Genomic DNA, 22,772 nt, shown 5'->3' with positions numbered 1-22,772 from the left:
GTATTTGGAGGGGGGGCAGTGGCTGTGGTTCAAAGTGGGGACTTTGTTGTTGACACAATTTCTCATTAGTGATGCCTTTAATAACCAAACAGCACAGTCACTGCAGACAGTGAGAGGCGTTCAAAGGCCTTCAGGACAATTTTAATTGGAGATCTCATTAGTCTGACATTTCCAAACACTGACTCTCATCAGTGTTCAGTGAGTGTTTTTTTGTCACTGACATACGTTTGCTCTTTGCCTTGGACAGTGGAGAATGGAGGGACCGAACTATAATGACCAGTTCTATGGACCCGGACCTTAGTTTGGACTGAAGGCTGTTGGAGGTCTGTGCCATAGATCAGCAGAGAGGCGGAGCATGACAGACCATGATAATATTATTGATCAGCAGCTGATTGGACGCTGGCAGATGTGAACAACATCTGCTTAGTATGTTTGGATGTGTGCCTACAGCTGACCTCTGACCTCTGCTCACATCAGCACGCAGCCAAAGATCAGGTCAAGGGATGGAATACTAAAAAATAATCAACATGTACTTACATGTCTGAGCCACAGGTTTGTTTCCATGATTTGGTTTACTTCATCCTGTGGAAACACAGAGAAAGAAAATACACTGTGTAAGATGTAGCACCATTGTGGTAAAAGCATCAGCTTGGTACGTCATCTTTTATTTCTGGCATAAAAAGTGAAAACAAAGTCCGTCCATTGTATATCAACACACACACGTCTCATGCTGAAAATATAAACTAAATAAAAGTATAGTTAATGATAATTAAAATAATACAATTAATTAATGATGGACCTCCTACCATTAGGACCGCACAGAGCGACTGCTGCTCCCCGGGGTTCACGACTCTAATCAGCAGGGGTGCTGCATTCAATCACCGTAAGATTTTTCTTACTTGGTGTGTAATAAACCGTTTTGTCTGGCAGGTGGGACCAGATATTTATAACTCCATTACACATTTGAAACCATTATGTTTTTGCGCTGGAGCCAATCGCATCAAAACCACGCAGCACCAGAAGTCACATTAATGTATTTTATGTATGGATAGTATATGATAAATGTTCTTTTAAATAACTACTATAACTATTAATGTTTTAATATTTCAGAGATTCATTATACTCTAAAATTATTGGTCTTGTTTAAACATTCACCCATTTAGTGAAAAAAAAAATATTGTATGGCTCTCACAGAAATCCATTTTAAAATATGTGGTTCCTGACCCCTGATCTACAGAGTTCGGAGTTGGTAAATAAGGAACAGAGAGTGAGTTTGTTAACCTTTGACCTCTGCTCACTTTCTATTCACAAACCTGTCATCAATTCAGTGATTGACATTTTAATAATGTGTTGGGAGGAAATCTTACGACTTTGACCAGCTGTGAGATTGAAACCTCAAACTCCACAGTCACAGGGTCAGAGACGTTCTCCACAGGTCGGATGAACGGGTTGTATCTTCTGAACAGTTTCTTAAAGAGCCGGTCTTCTGCCTTGGACGCCACAGAGTCTGAGGAGAGAAGAAGAAACATTTACACTTAAAACAATAACACAAATGAAATGTTTTATAATTCTATATTTTATTAAGTTATGTTTATTAAGACAAGCAGCAAAGAAAGACATTCTGGGACATGAAGTTCATTCAAATGTGACTTCTGGCCTCAGGCTCTGACTTCAGACCAGTCAGTCTGATGAAAGACCACCTTGAATTAAAGGCTTAGTTAGACTATTATTCTGAAATATTATTTTCTAAGACTGCTCTGTAGGAGAGAGGAGAGAAGGAGGGAAAAGGTCATCACTACATAAATGACCTCAGTCTGTCCTTTCACCCTGAGCTGAATGAAACCTCCCTCACTCTCACCCCTTCATTCCATTTCAATTTAGCTCCGTTGCCCAGGAGACCTTCGTTATTAAGTCCAGTTTCCAACCCATCACCTGGAGAGACGGGAAAAAACCAGGACACAAGGAAGAAAGAATTTACCCCACACCCAGAGAGGAGGTGATTCGGTCTCCTCAGAGATGTGTGAAGGTTTCTCCTCTCCTGTTAGACCAAAGTGACTCTAGAACAGGGGAGTGAGGAACATTGGGATTCAAGACAAGTGTCTCCGTGTTGACGGCATTGACACCTGGACCACAAGCAGAATCACAGCTGCTGCTGAACTGTTAGTGACAGCAGTCTGAAGAGAATGACACAAAGAATTTAGATGGACGACCCCACAGAGGCTGAGAGGAGAGGGGGAGACGAGGGGAGGAAACATCAGGACTAGACTTCAGAGATGATCAACATCCAAAAGAGGAACCGACTGTAAATAACAACAAACTGTGGGGAAGAGGGTAAAGAAGAAGTTCAGTGATTAGAAAAAAAAAATCTAGACACTAGACTACACTTATTGTACTCCAAAGTGTAATATTAATTATTCAAGTGCAGAATCTGTAAAGAAAGCACTTATAGAAAGAAAGACACAAAGACACAGTAGGTCTGGAGAGATACCTAAAGCACCGTGGACAGGAAGTGGACACATGGTTGTTCTGGAACGTTTCAGAGGAGCCGGTCATTCAAGGCCATGATTGAGTGAATATGGGAAGGACACATACGGAGGAGAGTGAAGGGAGGGATAATGAGTGATGAAGAGGAGGAAGAAAAGAAGACAGAAGAAGAAGAGGAAAGGGAGGAGGGGGGGGCATTTTACAGCCTGTTTCAGAGGATACTGTAAAAGCTATTTAGCCTCCGTTCTCCCCTGTGAATGCAAATGCTTTTAAGGAAGTGTGTGTGAGAGAGAGAGGGAGGAAGAGAGAGAGAGATGTAGAGGATAACAGAGGATGAAGGGTGAGAGAAAATATCTGTGTGAGGCTCATATGGTAAAACACTACGGAGCCGTGACATCAGCACTGGAACAGTCAATTCAAAGTTTTCTTTGTGGACTCAAACCTCACCCACCTTTACACTAATACACTGGGTCCTAATCCCACAGAGTCACATTCACACTCGGCTGCCCACTTATCGACTCGCTCACATTAATTCACTGCAGAATGAATAATGTACAATTTTCACCTTCAAAATGAGAAGATCAAATAGAAATGCAGAATTCCATGTAGCCATATTCAGTGCCGTAAGTGGGCCAAGGTACAGGTGGACAAATATGACGTTCACCCCAAGCGGTGGTACGGATGTCAACATCCGGCTGGAATTCAGCCAGCAGAGTATTTACTGAAGCCCAGCTACCACAGAAGTGACATCTCTGACGGCAACAATGAACCAAACGGAGACATGACACGTTGAAATGGAATGTTGATGACAACAAGCGGCTGAGTGAAGTAGTACTGCAGTGTGAAGTAACCCTGAACACATTCATCTTCTCTTTGGTCACACACACAGACACACACACCTCATCTCCCAGGGCACTGAGCGGATCATCAGTCATGCATTCAGAGAGCACAGCCTCATCGTGAACACGAGGAGCAGAATTTTCCTATAGGTTGAAACAACACATCAGCAGTAAGTTGTGGAATGGCCTGGGTCAGAAACGCAGACTGGACCAATGAAGCACAGACTGGACCACAGACCGGAGCACTGTAATAATGTGTCCTTATTTTTTAGAAATGTATAATTCATATATACATATATGTATACATGTTTTCAGGCTGTGGCTGAATTCAAGTCTGATAAATGTATGGGTGGATTGTGATGATGACACACATCTGCAATTACACCTAATGTTTTTCTTCTACAGTCAGTTCTGAAGCCCACATCATCTATCTATGCAGCGCTCTGAAAATAATGAGAGGAAACGCACAAACACACAAACACCTCCCAGTCAGGCAGGTCATGCATGACACAGGAATGTGTGCCACGGCTGATAAACCATAAAAGGCTCAGCCAGCTCACATAAATCAGATTGCTGCTATTTGTGCCCTTCCAGCAAATGTTTGCGTTGATGCTTTGAAATGCCGCAGCATAATTACCCCCCGCCCCTTCATCTACTCCATGCTGTGGCCCCGGGTTAGATCCAGGCTCTCTGCCTCAGCTGCGGTCAGTGATTAGGATTTTTCCAATAATCAGTCTGTCTCAGTCTCTTTCCTCACTGTCAGCTTTCCTTTAGTTCTTCCGTCTCAAATCAGCCTGAAGTTGTTTCTGTCATGAGAGAATTTCATCCTTTTCATCAACTTTAAAATGATCAACATTTGATTCTTAATATGATGACATTCACACTCACCTTCCTGTTTATAGCAACGATCAGTTCAATGCTTTTTAGTACTAATATCTCAGCAGACAATGTCTTGGTACCAACTGAGGTCAGTGACGTGTCTATGGTCAAGTTAAGCATCACAGGAGAGTTGTGTAGCGATGTACTGTATGACAGTGCAGAGATGTCGGTGCCAGAGGAGTCGGTCTGTGGCTCCAAAAACACCTGATCTAGTAGGACATGACACGTGTCCACAGAAATGGGCCAAAGAAAAGCCAATATCCAAGGGTCAGCAGTACAGAACAGAAGACATGAAGATCGAGAACATCTGTACTTTCCTGCAGTGGGGAGTTGAGTTGGTCACAGCAGCAGAGAGAGCACGTGACCCATGGACCGTTACACAGCAGGTTTGTAGAAAAGTCCTGAGACAACACCTGTTGAACTTGAGCAAACTATGAAGATGGATCAGAAAGATCAGAGCAGGTGTCACTGGACGACCAATGACTAAAGGACCAGGGCTGTGATTGGAGCATTGGCCAGAGAACAAACTCTTCTTCACACATGTTCAATGACATCGGACAAAAGGATGAAGAAAGAAAATTGAGTCTCATTACTTGTTAATAACAGTGAGAACAGGTTGATGAGTCACAGTCTTATTGCGTGGTCTTTTCAACACAGTTGAAGTAAATAAAGATTGACATCATGGTTGGCCAGCCCACAGATGATACCACCAATACCATCAAAGTGTCCAATCAGGGACTAGTAGGAGGTACCTGATAAAATGACCTCCTGTCTCGAAAACAAACATCCTCACTCCTCTAGACAGCACCAAATAAGTCACTAATTTAAAAGATGAATTCATCATTCAGACGTGACCTGTCTTTGATGTCATAACTCAAGAGAAACCAAACAATGTTACTAATCTGATCCAACAGATAAGACTTTACTACAGATGTTTTTTTCTTTTTGCCTGACGGGTTCCAATCCCTTCATGATAAAACCTCAGCTATGCTGCCTCCAGGCCTGTCCCTCAAACTACATGGAAATGTGCATATTATAGCAACTTTTTTTTTTCATTCACCATTCCTCTTCATCAGTCAGAAGCCACTAAAATCCATTCTTTCAACGAGCTGCTCTACTGACAGTGGTGCCCCCATTCCCCTCACACATCGTATTCAGCACCTCAGTGATATATATATATATATATAAATAATAGTTAGATAATATAGTTAAATCTTCAGTACATCTGACGTCAACAAGGGTGATCAACCTGGGACCGTGCCACTGGCTATATATATATATATACACACACACACCTCTCCCACAGCATGTGTGAGCGCTTGCAAATAATGGTTCACTGAGGGCGCTCATGATCCGCGCGACGAGAGGAAAGGGAGTTTAGGAGACGGTTTGGTGCAAGTGTCTCCCCATGACAAGGCAGTCCCCTCAGAACCAGCTACGGTCCGTCATTATTTTATGCGTAAACAAAACCAAGTCATGGATGCAGTTAATATCTACCCCGCCTGTTTTAAGACGGTTTGATTAACGGGGGGTTAAAAAAACCCTACAAAGAATGACGCCGTTTCATCAGGGCAGAAACTCTTCACTGCTGCTGAGTGAAGAAGATAAACTTACAGGAAAGAAAATGAAGCAGTCATCGTGCGGCGGTGACACCTGTGTAGTGGCAACCGTGCAGCTCATCTTCTCAGTATCTACACAAACACACAGAAAACCATCGTGGATAATATTAAATACATATCACTTACCGTGCGTTATCATAACCAGGAGGAGAAGCCACGAGGTCAGTCTCCCTGTCGGCCGCATGTCTTCTTTATTCTGCTGTTTTTCTAAAAAAGAAAAACTCAGTTTGACAACAGTTTAACTATAAAAATGACTTGAAACGTTCCCTCAGATGCGCTTCTTTCCCCTGGTGTAGTCCGCCCCTCTCTGTCGATGCGCTCCTTCTGGTCTGAGCACAACTTAACTTGGCTCCCGTTGTGAGGCAGGATCTGGCGTATCCACCCAGACTACAAGCGGGGGCAGCTGCAGCCAATCCCTGCAGTCATCAGGCGAGGGCAGGGTTAGAGCCGGGACATCACAGGGTCACTAATACCTACAGCCATTCACACTCAGATTCACAACTATGGTCAATTTGGAGTGAACAATAATCCTGGACTGTGACCAAACACACACGGACAGTAAACTACACACAAAGCCCCTGCGAGCTGAGAAATGAGACCAAACGTAGAATAACTTGTAGAATAAGGAGTGCAGTCGATTTCAGAACCCCGGACAGCGTCACAGTGAGCGACTCTTCGATGTGCGCTCTCCGAGGTGTTGAAATCAGTTCAGCTTTATTAGGTTTACGTCAGTTAACTTCAGACATCACTTACGAGACATTAGCACATATGTCTGAACCTAACGTATGCTCTCGAGTTGTTACTGTTTACTTCCTTCACATTTATTTCCTTCTGTCGTTTCCTTCAGCGGCCACTAAACTGCAGCAGAGCGCTGTGCTGTCTTCGTCAAAGGTCCTGATCGTATTACCAGCGGCACTCCGGTGTCTGTTCAAGCAGACGGATCTTGATGATTAAGTTTAATTTTACCCTGTCATTTTCCACGCTTAGTTTGACGTCATCAAGCGAGGTAATTAACAGAAGCAGAGCCAGGGAAGTTGAACTGTTGTGAACCAAGAGGTAGAGATCGGTTCTTCATTCAGACACAGTTCATATATTTTCATAGAAAAGTACAATACTTGGAAAATCGTAAGGCTTCAGCGGCTGATAAACCATAACATCACATCATTGCTGACGGCAGGGCAGTTCTTTCCACAATTCTCTGTCTTTAAATAATGTTGACATAATTACTGTCAATGCCTTAATTCTGTGTGTGATTAAAAATAAATTGGAGTTGGCACTAAAAGGCTGTCATCTATAAAGGAATGTGAGTCAAATGCATACGTCAAGGTACTCAGGCTCTGATCTGGACTTACTTTCTTACTTTACCTACCATGTTTATCAAGCTTAAACACAGTAAGATGAGAGGGAAGGAGAAAATGATTAGGTCTCTGTCAGTAACCACCTGTGAAACATGTTAGAACATCCAATGAAGAACAAAAACACTGGGTCTGGCCTCAGGTGAATCTCTAGTATCTGAGATCATAGAGCATACACGTTTACACTGATGCTGACATCACATGCCATGAGCAGCTCATCACCCTAAGACCTCCTCCAACAGGATAAAGCCAATCAAAAAAATTTAAAAAAATCCCTACAAAAAACAGATTTTTTCACCAGCACAGACAAAGAAAAAACAGTGACGTCACATATGTGTTGCCACTGAAATCATCTGCTCTCAGTGAGGCCTCATGACACGCTCGACTTCACCGGCCTTATTATTAGTGAAGCAATTCCAGTGTGGAACTAGGTGAGAATCAATGTTTCTGCCAGGCCTGTTTAAGGTGATGCACCACAGCACCTGCCCCCATTGTACTGACCTGCATCAGCTGTGTCTAATTCATCTGCCCCCTGTTCTTCCTTCTAACCTGGATGCATTGAGTAAAAAGCATTCAGAGCCATTTTTCCATTTCCTCTCTGTCCAGTTTTCACTTCTCTAACCTGTCTCTCCTCTTCAGCCTGATCACTCACTCCGCTGTGTTCAGTTGTTGCCTGCTCTCCTCTGCCCTCTGGTCTCAGTCCTTACAGCGCACACCGGCGCCATCTTTCTGCCTCATCTGAAACACAACACATAAAAATATCTCTGTGCCTCGCTACAACTTTTAGGCCGTAGTAAATTATTCACATTCACACATGTGAACCACATTCTCTGACCCTGTTGTGGAAGTGCTTTTATTTCCAACCCCCACTAATGAAATGTGGATGGCCCCTTTTGTATTTGTACTCCAAGGCAGGACCGTCTTACTGAGGTGAGTTTAATGGAGCAGAGGTGATCAGAAGCTTCTGGAAGCTTCCAGCAGGAAGGGAGGTGGACGTGGCCTCTTCTCTATGTGGAGAGGGAAAGACAGAGCCGTAGAGTCAGGAGTAGTGATGTCACGATTATAGACTTCCTGGGTACGATTCTTACAAGAGAATTTATCACTCGATCAGGATTATTATGGGTTCATTGATTTTTTTTTTTAACACTGTAAATGTGTACAATCACATGAACACTCCTTGTGGATCTCAATGTTTGCTTCATTGCTACATTTTTTTACATAACAAAAATAAATAGCAACAAAGTCAAGTAACCCAAAAGTAAAAGACAGGAAATTGAAGGAAAATGACAATAATCTGTAACTAAACAAACATCACCACTGCTCTGTGAACGACAAAACAAAATATGCTCCATAGGTTCTATGTATTTTATCTCAGAGAAAACAGAAGTGACCGGCAACAGGATTATCCTTCTGTAAAGGCAATCAAACAACATATAATGACGTTACTATTTATGGTAAATTCAAGCTAACAACATGCAAATCCAGTGATTGTCCCTTGTATCAAATTCTCCATCATTTTAATGATGGCTTATTTCTCTCTAGGACCTGCACCTCCTCAAGGACCTACCCTTTCACCTGCATTTCTTATTAGTGACTATAAGTAAGTGTTAAAGGCTAAATCACCAAACCAAGAGTCCTCTTGATTTAAGTAAATATCAGTTTATAAACGGCTGTTTTGTGAACTGTGAATAGTTAGTGTGCACTGAACACTCTGAAGCTCTCAGGTTTATTCTGGTCTTTTGATTTCTTCTAGGTCTCCTAACTGACCTCAATTCCCATTTATTTAGCTCCTGCTTCATTCTCCCTCTGACTGTGGCACAGTGTTCCCAGTCGGTGTCCTCAAAGTTACTGTTCACACAGAGCTAGGACAGCAGTTTTCAGTGTGAAGAATCGACTGTGTTGAACTGTGTTGATGTCACTGACCTGATTAAAACTTACATTACATTTAATACATCACTAACATTACATCTTCTTACATTAAAGCTGTGGTCTGCGGGTGAATCCATGGTTTCAACTTATTACTACTTCACATGTCCCTGTAGATTTCAGAAACATCAGAGGATTATCAGACACACGCACATGTGCACAGGCAGGTGCACACTCCTACACACACACACACTCGTCTGCTCACAAGCACGATTAAAGCACTGTGTAATTTGATTGAGTCTAATCACACAGGCCTCGCTTCTGTAATACAAGTGCAGTCACTTCTGCACACTCAGGTGTGTGTGTGAGTGTGTGTGTGCATACAGCTGACTGTGCACCAGACCTACATAAGGATGATTTATGTCAGCAGCAGCAGCACATACGCAGCCTAAAGTTAACACACACACACAGATCACACGCACATTCAAGCTAGTGCTGCAACTCTCGTGTCTCCAGAGAAACTAAAATGCCATACGGCCCATACATGTGGCCCACACATGTGGCCCAAAATGGTATAGACCTCACCAAGTGTGCAATGAACTACGACCGCAGGAAGCAGATAGATGGAGTGTCCGTGTGAACTAAGATGAATGACATGTAAAAGTCAGGGCTAAAGGCTAAAATGCTAAAGGCAAACAAATAATAATAATATAAATAAATTATATAATTTGGAAAAGTTTGGTGGGCCGGATTAAAAAGCTGAAAGGGTTGCATCGGTCCCCGGGCCTTAGTTTGCCCATGCCTGCTCTAACCAGTCAAGTTAATACACAGTGTGTGGCTTATACAACAATGCTAGAAGTCTGTAAATACAGTATATTTCCATCAAGACTTTAACCCTTGTGACTTATAAGAGTGGTGCAGCTTTAACTGTAGTGATGTTTTTCACGTGGCTGTGGTGATTCTTCAGCCAATAACAGCTGGTGAAATCAACTACGACACTACCAGGTGTAGACATACAGATACTGGTGTGTGGCTCACAGCTTGGCCCATTTCACTGGCTTTATGTGCGTGTAGCATGAGCAGGGAGAGATCGTTTGGTTTTATCACCGGTGTATTTTTAGTTTCAACGTCTTCACGAGCAATTAACGAAAGACTGGGAAGCAGCGGAAAGCAAATAAAAACATTTAGAATGTGGAATAATGGATGGATAAAGTGAGAGGAACGAGGTTAATGAAAGGAGGAGAGGTGCAGTGTTGGTAGATGGAGCAGAACCAGCCTCCAGGCCGACCACTGAGCCTCCTGATAAATTCTGTTCACAATAGAGAACAACCTCAACAGACTGGAGTAAAGAAGCGGGTTTATCACCACGAGGCTAACCATGCTCAGTGCTAACCTGTTGACCTGAGGCTGCACGTTTTTAGGACTGTGGGAGAAACCTGACGTTCACACACAGGGACACCATGTAATCAGCAAACAGAAAGACCCAGGGATTAAACTGCTGACCTTTCTGTTGTAAGACAAGAGCACAGACCATGAACACCTGTCACTACCAAGTTAGTGAAAAGGTTCTTTGAGGCCTTTCTTCTGCCTATGTGAGCCACACAAGCAAAAGTACAGGAGTGTGTAAAGAACAGAGGGTAAAAGGTGACGAAATGTAACGATTCAAATAGATGAAATTCACTCAATTTTAGTACACAGCATCACGTTTTCTGTCTAATCCCAAATGTCTGGAGGACTTCCTTCCATATTTGGTGATGTTTACCAATGATCAAAGTTTCTCTGCATTTGTTTCCCTGATAAATAAACACTAAGCTCAGAAAGTGCGGCCGTTTAATTTTTCTACCAGAGATGGGATTTGTACGTACAAAGGTGAGGAGAGAGTATTTTTCCATTAACAGAACACTGTTAATGTGTTACTGATGTATGAGCCGAGCTGCACAACAACATGACATTAATACAACAGTACGACCGCCGGCCTGCTCTGCTCTGCTCTGCTCTGCTCTGCCATCGTTTCTCCAGACACTGAAACATCACATCTGTCACCTTTATGTTCCTGTCAAGCTCATATTGATAGGGTGGCAGAATGTCGCTTCCACACACATAAAGACCCCACCCCCCCGCACACACACAAGGACACGGACACACTGAATCCACCAAGCTAACCCTCAAGAAACAGTGTTTCAGTTTTGCTGAGATAAAGGACTTAGAAGAAGGTAGAGGATATATCATGGAGTGGTACAGAAAAAGCCAAGTCAAGCGTGTCCTGGTGTGGGTGTATATATATATATATACACATATATATACTGTATATACATATATATATACATATATACATATATACACATGTATATATGTGTACATATACATATATATGATTGTCAAACTACAGCAAAGTACAAATATAAAATCACAGTCTTTATTCCACATGTTGTGACAGAGTACAGTCAGTGAACAGTGTACACTGTGTGAACTGATGCATGTGTGTGTGTGTGCGTTCGTGTGTGTGTGTGCCTGTGAGAGTGTTTCATTTACTAGAAAGTTCATAAAACCAAACGTCAGTGATTTTCCTTCAGCTCTAACGACCGTTCTCTATCTTCACAACATTTGTGTCTTTTCCTTTTTTTGCGGAAGTTTTCATTAAAACTTTTTATGAAGAAATATTTTAGGTGTCAGAATAAAGCAGGACAACAACAACAACAACAACAACCGGTGTTTAAATATAACAGTGAATTAATGTGCAGAGTAATGCTGAGCAGATGGATGGTGGAGTCAAGTCCAGGGCTCTGAAGCAGAACAAGTAAAAGGCAGGAGGAAAAAAGGTGTACTTCATATTTTTATGATGTTGGAGGAGACAAAGTACTGTGTCTCACACATTCAGAGTATAATATGATTTTTCACAGTATCAGTACCGTAAAGGAGAGCGCTTGAGGTATGGATTAAAAACACACAGAAAATCAGCCTTTTGGAGTTTGTTTGTATGTAAAAACTGAGCTGAACAGCTGAGTGTTCATGTTTTGAACTCTATAAATATCTTTGTGCCCTTGTTGACAGTGAAGACACGAAGGTTAAAACATGTTCCATTACCAATGTATTTTGTTATTTGAGATCAAACTACCAGACTTCAGTGTCTTCTTTTTTTACCACTATCATCCAGAAATAGAGACCCGTCTGAGTCCATCCATTGTTGGACAGTTAAGACTTACTGTAAAAGAAGTTCATTCAGGCCTTCTCCGTATTGTGTTGTTAAAGCCCTAGAATTCTCCAATCCTGCAGAAACAAAAATATTTCTCAACACTGACACAACAAGTAGAAACATCTGTGTTTCTCTTTAAAAACACATCAAAAGCATAATTTTATACTCTAACCATATGTTTTAAATAAATTAATTAGTAATAGTAGTAATTAAGTAGGTCAGTGTAAATACATCAATCCATCAGAATTTCATGGAAACGACAGCACATCAAATATAATCTGCTCTTTTTAGAATTTATTGTAGTGAGCAACAGTAATATCAGAGATTGAGCTGAGGAACTCAGCTTTTTTTAGTGCTCCTTTATTAGGAAATATATGGCTCGAATTTCTATTGAAAATCTGATGTTTCATACTGCTTGCTCAAAAAGTACAAGGCACATTTTCACACTCATATTTTGTTTTCTAAACTGGAGTACAAGCCGCAGCTTTATTTCCTTGGAACACAGTAACACGTGTCAAATGTTTGACATTAAATTTGCTGACTCACTCAGTTTCATCAGCTGTGGGTATGTTGTAGCTTTGGATGAGCGGTTGCAGGAAAAGGCCCAGTGTTCCCACCACACACACCAAGATGAAGATCCACAGGAACAGACGGTCTATCACCATAGCAACGTATTTCCAGTCTTCGATGATCTGAAACCAGAAGAACGAGGGTCACGTTGGAGAGGCAGTGTGCAAACTGGTCCATGTTGTATTGCACTTGCAATGATATTTTGAGCAGCATGATGGTTCAGACTGACGACTCGTTCGGGTGGATTGGGCCTAATGTGGCCTACTGTGTGAACCTAGCATTTGACTGGGGTAATTTTCATCTCTCCTTTATCTGCCCCTGTGGCTGAAAGATATTCTGAAGAATCTGAATCTGTGTGAAGATGTATTTTTAACCAGGGAAAATGAAAGAAACAAACCCTGCCGTATGCATTTTCCACCTGACTGATTTGTTCAAATATTTATTGGACACAGGGTGGAGAGGTGGAGGTTCAGGAGCCCGGCAGCAGAGTTCTGAGTTTCTACAGCAGGTTCTGTTTTCCTGTGGTTTAGATCTGTGTGTGAAGGGTTCCCTGAGGATAACTGGGATGTTTTGGAGAACAGGGAGATGACTGACAGGTTGGAACCATGTCAGGAAGACAAGAGCATGAAACTGAATAATTAACCATATCTTATCGTCGTCCTCTGTGCTGAAGTCATCACTTTCTGTGAGCTGCTTTCATCTCATCTCGGTCTAATCTGTTTTCTCTATTTTAAACCAGTGATATTATATTTTCCAGATTTTTTTTTCTCCTTACCCCTTCATCATCTTCTTCAGTCCTCATGTGTTCAGCGATGTACTTCACTCCATCCACGGCTTCCTCCAGATCCATATCCCACTGACTGGCCAAAAGCCGGGGTGATTCTGAAACCCCTGCACAATCCTCTGGGAGGTTGCTCATCCTCCAACAATACTTCTGTGCCAGGTCCTCATTCACGTAGATAGAGTCGGTGTCCGGTCGAATCCCGCCCAGGTGGATGTTGGAGTACTGCTTCTTCCCCATGCAGTTCCTGGAAGTGCTATTTGGAAGTGCGTACTTCCTGCATAGTTTATCACGGACATTGGATGAACCTGGGCGCCTCATGAGGAGGAAGGTTGGCAGTTGGACCAGGAATAACTTCTTGACCCATTCTGGCATGTGGTGGGTGGACGGGGAACGGTGGTGGACGTTAAGGACACAGACGGTGCACACGGTGGAGAAAGTGACCAGAACCATAGTGAACATCAGGTACTTTCCTACAAACCAGAGACGGACATGGTAAGAATTAATAACAGCACAGTGGAACCTTGAGATACGAGCGTCGCGACATACGAGTATTCCGAGATACGAGCACCTCGAGTTACAAGCTCGGTCCTGGATGCTCATATCTCGAGGTTCCACTGTACAGTAAAATCAACACCCGGTTAGTTAGTCCTATTTTTTAGTATTGACCTTAAACAACAGTCAACTAAACCATAAAAATCCAGACAGACTGTCTTTTCTACCTCTGCCATATTGCCCCAGTGTGGGATCGATGTAGTTTTATCTACTCTACTCACATATCAACTTTGGTGACAATTCAAACATGACTGACCAATGAGGGGCACTGCCAGTGAGGTGGGTGGCACTATCTTTGATATCAGCAGCAGGAACACAGTGAGAGCCAGCAGCACGGACATGCACAGCGTCATCTTCTCCCCACAGTCTGAAGGCAGATAGAAGACCAGGATGGCCAGTGAGGTGATGAGGACACAGGGGATGATCAGGTTGATGGTGTAGAACAGAGGCTTCCTCTTGATGACAAAGTCGTAGGTGATGTCCAGGTAGGTGATGTCGTCAGGGTCCTCGTTCTTACGTCCAGGCAGCGACACGATGTCCCACTCACCGCTGGGTTTGAAGTCATCGCGACTGGCAAAGTCACTGGTCAGAATGAGGTCCACCTCGGTGTGGTCATAGGTCCAAGAGCGGAACTTCAGAGTGCAGTTCTGCTGGTCGAAGGGGAAGTTCTGCACCTCGATGGCACAAGCTGACTTGTAGATGGCTGGGGGAAGCCAAAAAATGTCCCCCGTGTTGGAAACCACAGCATTGCAGTAGATGGAGACCTCATAGACACCGTCAGCACTGGAACAGAGGAGAAATGAGGCGCTTTGATTTCAGAGCAAACATACGATTTTAACCAAAATTCAATGGAAATGTCCATCAATAGTAAACATTTCTGTTAGAAAGTCTTTTTATAATTCTAACTGTAGAATTCAAAGAAATGTTTTTTCAAATCTTTTCGAACCAGTGGACAAAACACAGTTACGTACTGGAGAGCCATGCTTCTACTAACTTGTTATAAAGAACAATATCAGGAAGCCAGATGTGTTTGGAGGGAATCCGTAGTTTTTTGATGCCCTCATATTGGTCTGGGTCCCACCTCAGTCTGTAGTCATTCCACTCCTGCCAAGAGAATGTTCATGAAGAAAATCTTGGACCAGAATCAACAGCATATTCCACACAGACTGTAACCTTCAGTGATGTCACTCGTCTGTACCTGACACAGCCATAAGTTGGTCGTCATGATCTGCTCCCTTTCATTCTGCATCAGAAAACACCAGTTAGTTCAACAAACAGTTAGAGACTGGTTTAAACTGGTTTAGACACAGACATTTGACCCATAATAACTGATGGACCTCAGGCCTCTGAAGCCCCACATATTTATACTTATTTAATCTGTCCCCAGGAGCGAGAGATTTCGGTGCTCGCCCGACACACCACAGTCAACCAGGTGAGGTAAGAACCCTGTGGTTCTGATCTTCCGACGCCCACAAAACAAAGGTCTATGTAGCTCAGAATGCATGAACAGAAACATAAAAATACTTACAACGTTGATGAGCTGAGACAGAGACACCTGCAGGGAGATGGTGACCTGTTGGCTCTTGTTCACCGCAGGTCTGACCAGTTTATTGTAGCGTTCTGGACCTAACAAGTAGTTGACCAGTCGCTCCTCAGCGTTCTCCGACCTGCAGCCTACACAGCAGACAGAGGAGCAGCAGCCATGGGATTAAACTCAACACACTTAAAGGGCTAAAGGTTTGTGGATACACACGCACGCGCACACATTATATTTCAGACCCAGTGAACAAACAAAAACCCAGTCATGCAGAATATTATAACTTCTATTTCACAGTTAGCATAAAAGCTAACAAATAGTTTCAGAGTTGAACGCAAACGGTGCATTTGGTTGGAGACAGTCGACGGTTTGGATGAGTTAGAAGAATTTCCGTTCATTTATTTTTCCTTTATTGCAAATCTTTTGGTGAAGGTTGTGCTAAAAAGCCAGACAGATTGTCTTTGGAGCTACAGCCTGTCACAGGAAGACAGATACTGGCAACAACAACAAGCAGTGGAGTAGAGGAGCAGAGCTCTGGGCCTTCATGGTGTGTTTCAACTTTTTAATAATTCAAACCTGGACCAGAGGAGATCTGTGGCTTGATGGATGCTGCAGACTAATGTTTGACCATGTTCCTGTCTGAGCTGATATTTTTCAGAGTTTGACTCTTTGGAGAGATGCAGTGATTGAATATTCCACTCTGTTCCACTCTCAAAGACCAACAGGACACAGAGGAATGTCATGAAATTAGATGATGGTATTATTTATTATTCACCATCACTGTTGTAAACCAATATTAGTTTACACCATCAACTTATGTTGAAATTGTTTTAGCTTCCTTACTGTATGTTTACATTTTAAACTTAGATATATTTTATATTTTTTATACAATTGTCGTTACATTGAGGGTCTGACAGAACCACAGTTTTAATCCCGTCCTGTCCAAACGGCAGAACTGATGATAAAACTGACTTTGACTGATTTTTTTTTTCTGAATGGTTCCAGGATCTCCCCCTCCATCATTTGGCGCCTTAGTCAATTGCCTATGTTGTCTGTGGTCATTGTGATTTTTAAGTGTTGTCGTTACAGAAATGAACAAATATTTATGTTTTCATCTCTTATGGGGAAAAAAACTGTCCGGCGTTAGTCCATGAAAATCTAAACTTTAAATAATCCTTGTCCTTCATAATCCATCCATTTCTCCTCATATGAGTTAGCTCATTTGCCTGAGTGATGGCTGTGAGAAGAAAAATTATGTGATTCGTAGCTAAACTTTCGACATGTTTTATTGTCTTTTATATCAAACGAGTAAATAACAGTATGAACGTATGAAACCGTATGTTTTAAACAACAGTATGTACCCTTCACAACAGACACGAGTTAGAAACTTACTTGTGAGAAAGGAGGTGAGGATGATGGTGAGGATGAGGAGGTAAATGCTGGGTGTCATCACGCCGGTCAATCTTGTCGTTTTCTCTCTTTCCTCAGAAACGATCTTTGTATGAGGTCAAATATCCAGTACTGCTGCTGCCGGACACTTCTGAGTAACTTCTTCTTCGGTTGTCCGCCTCTGGCCAAATAAAAAAGTTAAAAAGAAGTTTTACCCGTTTACAACAGATGTCACAGCAAACGGTACTGTCCAACAGAACCAGGACACAGCGCTTCGGTTCCACCGCCTCAGCCACAAACCAGCCGTATCATCTGGAGCCAAAGTACACCGTACGAAGTAAGTGTCAAGTGTGAATGAAGAGGAATCACAACAGCAGCAGCAGCAGCAGTCACTTCTCCCAAGTTCACTTCCTCCTGTTAACGCCTAGCTCTCGTACGTAAACGGGTTACAGCAGCCCGGGGTGAGGAGGCAGTGGTTCGTCAGGAAACAGTCCTGGTAAAGTCGGTGTTCACCAAAGACCAAACTCCGTGACGACCAGAGAGGAGTAAAAGGAGAAGAGGAGCCCACAGTGGAGGAGGTGTACGGTGTTGGAGGAGGAGGAGACTCCATCCAGTGTGTACCGCTGTCTCCTCCTGACAAAGAGATGAACACACACGGAGAAATAATAGTAATTAAGAAACTAGCATTTTTACATGTCAAAACAAATACATGTCAAATTTAAATAAATAAAACCTGCAGAGAAAAAAGACAAATTGAGGTTCATATATTTTTCAGTAAAGTGAAGCTCTGTGCTGTCAGTTCACAAAAAAACAACAACTTTTTTTATACTATGTAGTTGTACATCTCAAATCTAATCATCCAGGCGGTGTTTATAGCACCACCTGTATTTCGGGAAAACATTGCCACCAAGTTCTTATTTATTAACCTCTGAAATTCCTGCTCAAGGTGAGATTTCAACCTACAGTCCTCTGTCAACACACCCACTCCTCTCATCACTAGGTCACAGGTTTAACTAAACCAATCACTGTAGTACACTCAGTACTGCATCTGTACACTACCAGTGTACTGATGAAGTACAGAGTGAGTGGAGGACTGAGTATTTTCTCTGGAGTGGAGTCACAGCAGGGACAGAGGAAGACTGTGGTGTGAGAGCAGTGAAGAGGAAGGAGGTGAAGACTCCTCCAGACCTCTCTGCTCCTCACTCCTCCATAATCCATGGCAGATTGAGGAGATTGCTGTAGTAATAATGGATGGAGTGAGAAGCTCAGAGAGTCTGTTGATACATTTCCTGTTTCACTGAGTGATGCAGAAACTGGGAAGTTATTAAATGAAGCAGAAGAGATGATGTCAGTGATCGCAGTCTGTGTCCAAGACAGAGGGACAGGAAGAAGAACTCCTCTGGACAACACTCATTCTTATGATTTACTTAGGTTTGTGTGTGTGTGTTAAGTGTGTGTGTCAGCCTTAGCCAGGTCAACAAGATGGAGGTTGTTGTTGACCTCCTCCATCACCGGTCCCGTCTCTCACACAACAATCACGTTCACCATAAAAGTGACAACACTGCAGCGGCCATGTTGTATTTATGTGTTCATAACCAGTAGACATTGTGGTACACAAGGTGGCGCCGATAAATCACATACCACTGAGAAGAACAGGTTTCACTGTCAAAGCTGAACTCTCCAAAAGGTTTTAGTCCCAGAATTATTTATCTGTAGATGAAATTTGCTGAGTCAGCAGGTTGGGGAGAAAACACACACACACACACGTTCTTCTCCTATCTGTCACACACACACATAGCTGCTGGACACTCTCAGTGTTAAATGATCTGCGCTGGTCCTGGTAAACTGCTTTCACAGATGTTTTGTAAATGTGTATGTTTTTCAGTTTTAAGACACTTATTTAAAAATAAGAAAAATAGACAATTGTTCAAAACTATTGGATAAAACCTTAGATCAGATGTGGGCTAACGTTTTGACCCTCGGGCCACAATTGTCCTAAAACTGAACAGGTGTGGCCGAGTCAGGAGCAGATAGATGGAGGCTTTGTGTGAACTAAGATAAATGACATGTAAAAGTCATGCATAAAGGCTAAATGCTTTTATTATTTTCTATGTCATCTAATGGGGAAACATGGGTATTGCAGGGAAAAGGTAGAAGTATAATGATAACATTAATAAATTATATAATTTGGAAGAGTTTGGTGGGCCGGATTAAAAACCTGAACTGGCCGCATCAAGCCCCCAGGCCTTAGTTTGCCCATGCCTGCCTTAGATCCTTGACTTTGACCTTGAATGAACTCCAGTAGTAGTTTTTTTCCCTTAGTTTTGATTGTACATGTTAAATAGTAAGATTTTGTCTTTCTTTGTGATTCTGTCTGCTCTGGTTTAAGATTTGAAATAATTAATTTGGTAGAAAGGAGTGAGTCGATGAAGATCTCATTATATTTTAACATACATTCTGAGCTGACAGGATTGTTTTAGAAGCACTTCACTGGTTTTCAGTTGACTATCTGATGGTTCCTGGGTTTCAACTGACGCTGCTCGACACCCACCTCCCCATAATCCTCAGGGACAACAGATTGAATTAGAGGCAGTCACATGGTCCAGGACAATGTTCAGCAGAAAAAGTGATATTTTTCAAACTGACAAGTAATCCTACAATAGTGACTGTCTGAAACAACAGATCAACTATGAGCCAAAACTCTTGACAGTAGTTTCCTTCAATGAATTACTGATTCTAACAAAATACACTCACTGATGAATATGAAGCTCAAAAAAGAACTTGACGGAGGATGAGAACGGGTAGGAACTGTTGTTTCTTCTCATCAGTTGAAGGAAGAAAAAAAGAATGTTATTAAATCCTGTTGGACCAATAGTTCACATTTGTGGTTGTTAAATATATACACCACAAGGGTACAGCATTTAACTAAAAATCCAACAATTCTACACAATTCTAACGTGAAGAGCCAACAGTTTTCTACAACGACAAGAAAACACGAGGGATAAAGGCTGAAGAAGTCCAATTATGCATTCCTTATAAGGTGTTAAAAAAAAAAAAAGAAAATGTCTGTAAAAAGCTCAAAAACAGAGGTATCAACAAGGATGACAAGGGAAAAAAACAACCAAAACAGAACACAAATAAAACAAATTATAAAAGTGAACATCATAAGAGTTGAACAACAAAATAATTAACGACAACAATGAGAGGAAAATGTAGCCGGAATTAAAGTCAAAGCCAGAAAAGTACTCTCACCTTTTATGTTGTCACTGCCAGACATGGTGGATTTGTTTTTGAGGTCACGTTTTCTGAACAGACATAGAATAACAAAATAAAAACATTTTACACACAAAAAATGGTTTCTGAACACGATAAAATAAATGAAATAACTGCTTTATAATCATTATCACACTTCCGTTGCGTTCGAGTTGAGATTTAGTGCACGTGTAACTCCCGTTAGCAGTGGCCTTAGCATTAGCATTAATATATGAATATTTTGTACTGTGACAAATAGATGACAACTTTAACCGAACCTGTGATCGGAATTATACATAGATTATTGTCTCTGCGAGCAAAGAGTACAACATTGCCACCGTGCGGCACAAAGATAGACTTTTTTAAACAACAAGGCTGAGAGCGGGAGGCGTCACTTCAAAGGTAGAGCTGTGAAATCCAGAACATTCTGCAGTGACTACAGATACAGTTGAATAGAAGTGTTATGACTCACGAGATGATTTTCTTCATTCTAATAATCATCCGGACAAATCACCTGGTAGTGCTTAAAGGACAGAGCTTGTTATCAGAGTTTGCCGGTTGAAGTCCACCAAAAGCTCCACTTCCACCAGGGGGCAGCCCACGACTCCTGTTGTAGGTATGGATTAATGCAAAGGGAAAATTTACACAACTAATGTTGGGTAGTATTCTAACCTGACTATTCAAACAGTGACCCCCAGACACAACCTCTGAGTGGTCATTTAAGAACTATAATAGGGTGTAAGGAGAAAAGACAATGAACGCAACTGTCACCTAGCAACATGTGAAACATAATGCATCCTTGTATCACAATTTTATATAAATGTCTGGATGCTGATTTTTTTTTTTTTTTTTTTTGAAAATCTGGACAAACTGAGTTTACAGTTTAACCTTGAACTAGAATATACTTTTACGTTCAAATGTGACAACAAAATTGTTCAAATTTTGATATCCCATAATCCCTGTGTTTTTGGAAAATGGGACCAAAAACCTGAAGAACATCTAGACTTGTGATCTTGTGACGTGGCAACAACACTGACCTCTATCTGCAGCAGTGAGAGTTGCAGGTGAAAAGTAGTAGTAGAAGTCCTGTAAATGAATGAGTGAACAAGCAGCGTTTTAGAAGAAGTTGTTATACATTTATTGATCCAGCTTTTGACGACCAAAAGATGGAATAAAGGATTAAAAAAAACATTGCACTACTTTATAAAGTATAACTAGTAATAACTCCCATACAAAATGTACAAACTTTTGTTAAAAATTCTATCATGGGCCTTCAAATGATTTTGGTTACAGATACAGTATAATACATGAAGAAATGTCCATGAGCCTTTTCCAGAACACAGAGTGAGTTTCATAGAGTCTGAAAGGAAAAAAATTTTTCTCACAACCCAACAACTTGCATAGAAAACATCAAATAAAAACCAAGAAGCACGGATCAGACCAGTGGCGTTCTCTGAAAAGACAAATAGTGGAACTGAGGTAATTTTCTAGTGTACCGAGCCACAGAAGAGAATGAAGGGCAAAAATAGGATGAGTACAGCAGCCATAGTGACATGGGACCATATCATAGAGAAAAAAAATCTCACTCTTAAACCAGGACAAGAGAATATTACTTTATGAACTGATATCGGTGGACAGAGTGTTTTTGGATGGGCACTCCTCCTCCTCAGACACTGATTGTGGATTTTATTTGAAATGAAACTGAACTGAGGGATCCGAAGTGTTGACACTGAATGTTTTGGAAAATACCAGTCTGTAAAATCTTGCTGTTGCATTGGAACCAACCATTTAAGCTGACGTCACCTTGATCCAAACTACAGTGTGATCAGCTTGAACTATGTCTGTCTGCGTAGTTTGATTTTAGAGTTGAAGCTGACAACTGACACAACCAACGTCAGCCTCATTAACAAACATCTGTGCAGGTTTAGTCTACACAGAGACAACATGGCCGTCAAGACTGAGAACTGTTGGATACTGTAGGATGAACTGAAGTGGTGAGTACTACTGGTGTACAATTGATTAGTTATTTGCACAAGGACTGTGAACAATAATCAGTATGCAGAGGTTTAAAGTGCTGTAGTGTCAGATTTGTCCTCAGATAAAAGAGAAAAATACATAGATTTGACTTTAATTTAGTCTTTAAACTGTCATCAGCAATAACTGTCACTATGGGGTTAAAAAAAGACCAACCAAATTCAACTGTGAACTTTAAGATGCTCAAGGTGTCATCACCAGTGCTGTGCAACATGTCAACTAAAATAAATGTGTTTAAAGAGTCATTGTATTTAGATGTCTGAGAGACCCCTAACTGCCGTTCAAACCTCTTTGTTAGAGACGTGTATGAACCACCAGTCTTCAACCACAACTGTGACATCAAACAAGTTGAGTTATACGACTCGAAGCCAACGCTAATGTAGCTCCCAGTAGAAACCTCAGTACATCAAGCACAGTAG

General features: G+C 41.7%; 2 protein-coding genes across 6 annotated transcripts in view; both read right to left on the bottom strand.

Moving 5' to 3' along the window:
* The window catches only part of LOC103384191 (neuronal acetylcholine receptor subunit alpha-3-like), a 13,327-nt gene extending 7,241 nt beyond the window's left edge, over positions 1–6,086 (bottom strand). Inside the window, exons 1-3 of the mRNA XM_025058635.1 lie at positions 5,948–6,086; positions 1,368–1,507; positions 538–582 (exon numbers count right to left, since the gene is read on the bottom strand). Coding sequence (XP_024914403.1) covers positions 538–582; positions 1,368–1,507; positions 5,948–6,005 — 243 coding nt within the window. The 5' untranslated portion in view covers positions 6,006–6,086. The remainder of the gene's footprint in view (positions 1–537; positions 583–1,367; positions 1,508–5,947) is intronic.
* Positions 6,087–6,170: 84 nt separating this feature from the next.
* On the bottom strand, positions 6,171–22,271 carry LOC103384192 (neuronal acetylcholine receptor subunit beta-2-like). Of its 5 annotated transcripts, none has more exons than XM_025058613.1 (10): positions 20,320–22,271; positions 17,071–17,700; positions 15,670–15,815; positions 15,340–15,384; positions 15,136–15,245; positions 14,398–14,924; positions 13,581–14,059; positions 12,782–12,927; positions 12,246–12,309; positions 6,171–6,237 (listed from the first exon to the last, which is right to left on the bottom strand). In XM_025058613.1, exons 2-9 carry the CDS (start codon positions 17,126–17,128, stop codon positions 12,294–12,296), a joined length of 1,527 nt encoding a protein of 508 aa, XP_024914381.1. In that variant the 5' UTR covers positions 17,129–17,700; positions 20,320–22,271; the 3' UTR covers positions 6,171–6,237; positions 12,246–12,293. The 5 variants fall into 5 exon arrangements, with proteins under 5 accessions (XP_024914381.1, XP_008315835.1, XP_024914380.1 ...); XM_008317613.3 differs by lacking the exon at positions 6,171–6,237 and adding an exon at positions 7,451–7,914; XM_025058612.1 differs by lacking the exon at positions 6,171–6,237 and adding an exon at positions 8,056–8,183.
* Positions 22,272–22,772: the final 501 nt, after the last annotated feature.

Source organism: Cynoglossus semilaevis, chromosome 9 (assembly GCF_000523025.1).
Source record: "Cynoglossus semilaevis isolate Cse_v1.0 chromosome 9, Cse_v1.0, whole genome shotgun sequence".
Classification (NCBI taxonomy): Eukaryota; Metazoa; Chordata; class Actinopteri; order Pleuronectiformes; family Cynoglossidae; genus Cynoglossus; species Cynoglossus semilaevis.
This window is presented reverse-complemented; position numbering and strand designations above follow the sequence as displayed.

Coding starts and splice junctions, on each gene's coding strand:
- LOC103384192 (XM_025058613.1), bottom strand. CDS start 17,128: ATGACACCCAGCATTTACCTCCTCATCCTCACCATCATCCTCACCTCC. Junction 15,816..17,070: donor CCTCACCTCCTTTCTCACAA/GTAAGTTTCTAA, acceptor TCTGCTGTGTAG/GCTGCAGGTCGGAGAACGCT. Junction 14,060..14,397: donor ACTGGCAGTGCCCCTCATTG/GTCAGTCATGTT, acceptor TCTGGTTTGTAG/GAAAGTACCTGATGTTCACT.